Genomic DNA, 6746 nt, shown 5'->3' with positions numbered 1-6746 from the left:
AGGTTTTACAGGTTAAAAGTGACATCTGTAATTTAATTGACAATCGCATACTTTCTAGTACCCCAGCTTAATATAGAGACTTGCTATAAGTAAGTCATTCATTGAAGTAAACACTGTGGCATCGCTTTATTTTGATCATGCTGATCAACACAAAACCACAGCACTGACTCACTTCGTTGGTCTTCCAAACGCCATGTTGTCCTCCTGCAAGAGCAGAGAAACAGACACTTAAACTCTGTATGTGTACAATGTGATTTTTTTTTTTAAACAATTCATTCATAACATATCCCTCTTTCCTGACAGATATCATTGTGAATAAACACCTCTCTCTGTGGGAGCCAATAAGCCTGGGTGGCCTATGTTACCTGCAGCTATCCATAAGCTGTCACTCATCTCAAGTATGTGACCTCCGTGAAGTTGGCCCCCCACCCAACGCAAAACGTCGGCAAAATAGTCTCAATCGTTTGTGCTGGTTTGTGCTGTAAAAATGTTCATTGGGGCATGCAAGTGCAGCTCCTATCTGAATGGGGAAACATCAAATTCTCCAAAACTGTTCACCAAGCTTACGATTCAATTTGAAATCACCAATCAAATCTGACAACAACTGTTTCATAAATGTTGTTTCTTATGGTCCAATAGCATTAACAAAAGCATATTTTTCAGGCTAGACCAGCCAATGCGGATGTGCAGTCCTAAGCGCACGTCTCCAGGATGCTGACTGTTTCTATAGCAACCAGGACTTCTAACGGCAGCTGCAGTGACACGCTGACTTTACCCATACTCCAAATTCACCCCAAATAGTCTCGTTTGTTTGTGCTTCGTTTGTGCTGGTTTGTGCAGGTAAAAGTTTCGTTTGTGCTGCTTCGGTTTTTTAGATATTAAAATAATATTTAATGATCATTTTGAGATCAATCAGCCCCCACACATGCTCCAAATTTACCCCAATAGTCTTGTTTGTTTGTGCTGGTTTGTACCAGTATTTTTGTTTTTACTGTCTTTCCCCATTCAAAACTATACGAGTGACACGTCTTGGGTATTCTATAGTCTTTGAATATAAGCAGTTTATCTGTATGCATGCTCATAGAAATATATATACATATATTTTTAATTCTGGGAAATTAACATCATATTTTAAAAACATTTAATGTTTTGATTTTCTAAATGCAGTTCATAACTGTACGTGAAAACACTGTTTTCTACAAGCAAAATAGGGAAGAAACACACATTACCATTCTCTGTTTGTACTCTTCTGATGCGTTGTGAACTGCTGTGTCCCACGTGTTAGATCCACTGGCATACACTTTACTTACATCTAACATCCAGTACCTGGGAATAAAGCAGATTAATACCGCAGCAAGCACATATGCAGTGAGTGAGAAGCACATGTATCATGAAAAGCACACACTGCAGTTCAACAGGCAAAGTCATTTATTTTATAACCACTGTTGGAGGACATTAACCATATAAAGCCTGGTGTATCACATTTGATACGCAAACTTCTACAGCCTCTAAATGATCAACACTATCCAGACCTGATCTGAAAAACCCAGGCAAACCAAATCACATGAAATAGTCGCAGTCACTTAATTGTTAGTAGCCATATTCGTTCAATTAGACCAATTAAACTGAAAAAAAAAACTAGGCCTATTTCATTGTCTTTACAAAAAAATAAAATAAAGACTTGATATACATAGGCCTATTTTTGTTTCTGCGCACAAATAAAACATGCAATAGCCTACTGTTTCCAGGTCAATAGCCAAAACCCATTGAACACAATCTACTACATGCCTTCTGTCATCTGATTGATAGTTTATACTTTTTAGCAAGTAAAAGGCATTTTAGTATAATTGTACAAACATTCACTTTCAGGTCATGGTTCACATGTATTTTTGCAGTGAAATCTTTACTTTTATAAAGTAAATGTAAGAATAACTTTTATATTGTTAATATTTCAAGATGAACGCCTACTGGAACATAGCGACTTAGGTTTAACTGATTATCCATACATACTTTTTGAAGAAAATAAATCATGTTAAACTGTGAATATTAAATATGATACAGGCTTTTATTTTGAAATATGATCAGGCCCAGAGGAACATTTATTTATATTTCTGTCAATCATCACGGTATTGCATTGCATTATTTGTTTTGCCCCCACAATACAAACTACAGATCTCTGATCATAAAACTAAGCATTTAAATATCATCTTGTCTTTACAAAAAAAAAAAATAAAGACTTGATATACATAGGCCTATTTTTGTTTCTGCGCACAAATAAAACATGCAATAGCCTACTGTTTCCAGGTCAATAGCCTTTTTTAACCATGACGAAAAAAAATAAAAAAGAAGGGTTGTTGTATTTTTAAATGCCATCCTGAAAACCAGATTTGAAATTAGAACCGTACACAAAATGCTGCCCGAAAAAGTATAATATAGCTTTTTTAGATTTTAGTTTTTCGATATTCGATCAAAATATTGATCAAATTTTTTAGATTTTTGTTTATGACTTTTTGCACCTTTAATAAAATTGAACACAATCTACTACATGCCTTCTGTCATCTGATTGATAGTTTATACTTTTTAGCAAGTAAAAGGCATTTTAGTATAATTGTACAAACATTCACTTTCAGGTCATGGTTCACATGTATTTTTGCAGTGAAATCTTTACTTTTATAAAGTAAATGTAAGAATAACTTTTATATTGTTAATATTTCAAGATGAACGCCTACTGGAACATAGCGACTTAGGTTTAACTGATTATCCATACATACTTTTTGAAGAAAATAAATCATGTTAAACTGTGAATATTAAATATGATACAGGCTTTTATTTTGAAATATGATCAGGCCCAGAGGAACATTTATTTATATTTCTGTCAGTCATCACGGTATCGCATTGCATTATTTGTTTTGCCCCCACAATACAAACTACAGATCTCTGATCATAAAACTAAGCATTTAAATATCATCTTACTAAGACATATTATTGGGAGATATAGAGTGAGAACTGATATTTATTATAGGCTATGCATTTTCTGTAAGTAGTCTGTTATACTGTTATAAAGATCTCATTGATTTACATCACAAACTATCAGAATTTCATCATTTTTGGCCATATAAACATCAGCAACTGCAACAAATTGCGTATTTTTCCTCAGTTTGGGCCTCTGAATAAAACTGAGGTGTTTTTATTCCTCCTCGAGTATGAGCTCCATATTCTCACTATATCACACTATATGAGCCATAAAAGCCTGATTTATCAAATATGATACAAAACATAAAACACATATGCAAACTTAAATTAAATTACAGATGTCACCTGTAAAACCTGACATGTGAATATATATATATATACAAACCAATTAAAAAAATAATAAAATCTTCTCTAATTGTGGTCCATATGAAAAGGTGCGTTTCTCTATTAAAGGCACGTACATTAGCCTACTGTGGAGATGGCCATCAGCGTTGACTAATCTGTTGACTAGGAAAAAACCTTTAAAAACGAGTAGCGAAAACGAAAATATTACCAGCACAAACGAAGCACAAACAAACGAGACTAGTTGGGGTCATTTTGAAGCATGTGGGGGGCTGAGTGACCTCTGAAAATGGACATTACATATTATTTTAATATCTTAAAAACCTAAGCAGCACAAACAAATTTTTTTACAGCACAAACGAAGCACAAACAAACAAGACCATTTTTCGTGAATTTGGAGCATGTGGGGGGCTGAGCGACGTCATCGCCTATGATTCAATGTCTAATATTTTAAAAACCGAAGCAGCACAAACGAAACTTTTACCTGCACAAACCAGCACAAACAAACGAGACTATTTGGGGTCATTTTGAAGCATGTGGGGGGTTGAGTGACCTCAGAAAATGAGCAATAAATATTATTTTAATATCTAAAAAACCAAAGCAGCACAAAATACATTTTTTAAAGCACAAACCAGCACAAACGATTGAGACTATTTTGCCGACGTTTTGCGTTGGGTGGGGGGCCAACTTCACGGAGGTAAGTATGTGCACTGAAATCGGCCATCTTTGCTCACGGTGGCTCAGTGCTGCTGCCAGGTCATGTGACTAATGACTGTAGCGCTGCAGTTGACATCATGATGACAGCACAAGAACACACACAAGTGCCTTCAACAGTAGCTGTGACAAACTCTGCTTCAGTACTCGCAAGCCTATTTCACGCTTTAAAGAGCACTACAAAATTAAACAACATCTACGATAATACAATACAAAAATATTGCTTGCAAAATATTTTTTGTCAGAATTCATAGGATACATTTTACACATAGATACCATGTTTTTTTTTCACTTGTTTACACTTAAAATTAGATAAAAAACAAGTTCAATAAAATCTTAATGCCAGGGCATTAAGTGAATGCAGTCTTATGCAGCGTTGCTTCTCAATAATATGTATATTCTATTAAGTATATTATATAAACTGGAAAACAAACTACTTAAAGGGAAAGTTCACCCAACAATGAAAATTCTGTCATAATTTACTCGGCCTCATGTCATTCCAAACCTGTATGACTTTCTTTCGTCTGCAGAACTCAAAAGAAGACATTTTGAAGAATGCTGGTAACCAAACATTTGCTGGTAGCCACTGACTTCCGCAGTATTTTTGGAAGTCGATGGCTACCGGCAACTATTTTGTTACCAACATTTTTCTGAAATACCCCTTTAAGGACGGCTTATTTAAAATCTATTTTTTAAATCCATATTATAGATCTTATTGTAAATGACTGATCCATGTACATGTTTCTTTTTTAAATCTTTTATAATGCTATCTTTGATATTTTGAAGAATGCTGGTAACCAAACAGATGTATGGACAAAAAAAATAAAAATAAAAAAATAAATACAATGTAAGTCAATGGGAACCCAAACAGTTTGGTTACCAACATTCTTCAAAACATCTTTTATGTTTAGGTTTCATACATGTTTGGAATGACACGAGGGTGAGTAAATGATGTCTGAATTTTAATTATTTGGGGCGAACTATACCTTGAAGTGATACGCAATGACTAGTCGTTAAGTTTCCTTCACTTCCTGTTCCCCCCCCCCCCCCCCCCCAATAAAAAAAAAACAACACTGAGACATTTCTCAAAATATCAACTCTCATACAGGTTTGGAATGACAAGGAGTTGAGTAAATTATGACTTCATGTTCATTTTTGGGGTGAAGTATCCCTTTAATCTGATTTTTTTTTTTACATGGCTCAGTAAGAACTCGCTAGTAACACCTTAGCAACCACCAAAACACAAACATTTTGCAAGTGCAAATGTTAATAATAATCCACTGCAGATATAGGTCTATTATCAAGGGTTTCCCAAAACCCTTAATCTGAACTGACCTCAACCCACATCGGCCTGCTCATGAGACGTGCTTCAGTCCCTGTCAGCCACAAGCGGAGTCAAGTGCAGCCGATTGTGGTGCACTTGAGTGTGTGCTGGCCCGTATCACCGCAGGTCAAATAACCCCATCCTCTCACGTTACCGGCCCTGCTCTACCCAACACATTTCACTTTTGCTCCTGTCTGACAGAGATCTGATTAAAGGATAATGTCCGAACCTGAAGAGAACTGCTGTGGAGCTTTCGTACCATGATAACTTTGCTTTTGTTTGAACAGCTTGTCTGAATTTGTACAGGATTCTTACGAGCAAGCGTTTGGATCCTCCATTTAATACCAGGTGCATTATGAGATAGAGTTGACTGTGAGCCCTGACTGTGAACTCGTGGATACTACCATGTATTTTTAACAAGAAGATCCCCAGAACTCTGGAAGCGGCTGAGAACAATAAGTCATGCAGAGAGCTGACGGAGGGCTAGCTTTCACCACACGTCCTCCTCTGCTCTGCACAGGTATAGCTTTTTTTTTTTTCCGGAAACAACAGGATGAGCTCGTACAGGGTCACCGAGGAAGCTGGTGGCGAACGCTGAACTTTCCAGTTATTTCTAGAGAAAAAGATCCATTGCTTATGAACAGAACTTCGCACCAAATTATAGAGACCTTTATCTAGAGGAACATTCTTAACTGAAACCAGCCTTTATGTCAACAAAAGGTTTGACATTGTTGATGTCAGACAGGAGGAAAGTCCAGCCCAGTCTACACAGGTCATTTATAACACAGCTCAGGCGTCTCACAGTAACAAGCCTCCATGGGCTTCTAACAAGCTCATTGTTGCCAGATTGAAAGAGATCCAAACCATCCAATGGTTGATTTAAACCTGCACGGTTTGGAAACATTCCCAGTGTTACACAGTTCATGCAATCTGGCAACCGTGAGCATGAGTTGTCTCTCCACTGTGAAAAGCTGCTGCAAAAGATGTTCAGTGATACTCAACGATGCTTAAATAAAGGTTTAATATAGGTTCTTCTTACATTTTGAGGGCAAACCGTCTGAGTGACGAATTTCTCAGTGTGTGCTTGCTCTGAAAGACAGAGGTGACGTGCAACGTGCATTTAACCCTTTAAATAACCAATCGTGCACGGTCTCATGAATTTTTGGACAGACAGATGAAGACTGTAGCTTGAATACGCCATAACCTATTTTAGCTCGATTATAATAATGCATGTACATGTACTTACTGAGACAAAGTATGGACCTGCAAAATCACGGATCACTCCAGAGGAGGTGCAGATGCCCATGTGGCCAATGAATGGAAACAGCCATCTGAAAGAATAAAAAAAGTTGTCAGTTGCTAGTTGAGTTCATTTGAGTTTGGTCAATATATA

The 6746-nt window shown here is 36.6% G+C and overlaps 1 protein-coding gene across 1 annotated transcript in view; it reads right to left on the bottom strand.

The window, feature by feature from the left end:
• Nucleotides 1-6746, bottom strand: part of LOC107689554 (transmembrane protein 222-like) — a 25806-nt gene that overhangs the window by 14710 nt on the left and 4350 nt on the right. The window contains exons 2-3 of the mRNA XM_016487576.1: nucleotides 6600-6684; nucleotides 1230-1379 (exon numbers count right to left, since the gene is read on the bottom strand). Of these exons, the coding sequence (XP_016343062.1) occupies nucleotides 1230-1379; nucleotides 6600-6684 (235 nt within the window). The remainder of the gene's footprint in view (nucleotides 1-1229; nucleotides 1380-6599; nucleotides 6685-6746) is intronic.

Source organism: Sinocyclocheilus anshuiensis, unplaced genomic scaffold (genome assembly GCF_001515605.1).
Source record: "Sinocyclocheilus anshuiensis isolate Anshui unplaced genomic scaffold, SAMN03320099.WGS_v1.1 scaffold369, whole genome shotgun sequence".
Classification (NCBI taxonomy): Eukaryota; Metazoa; Chordata; class Actinopteri; order Cypriniformes; family Cyprinidae; genus Sinocyclocheilus; species Sinocyclocheilus anshuiensis.
The sequence above is the reverse complement of the archived record's forward strand: the minus strand, read 5'-3'. Positions and strand labels throughout refer to the sequence as shown.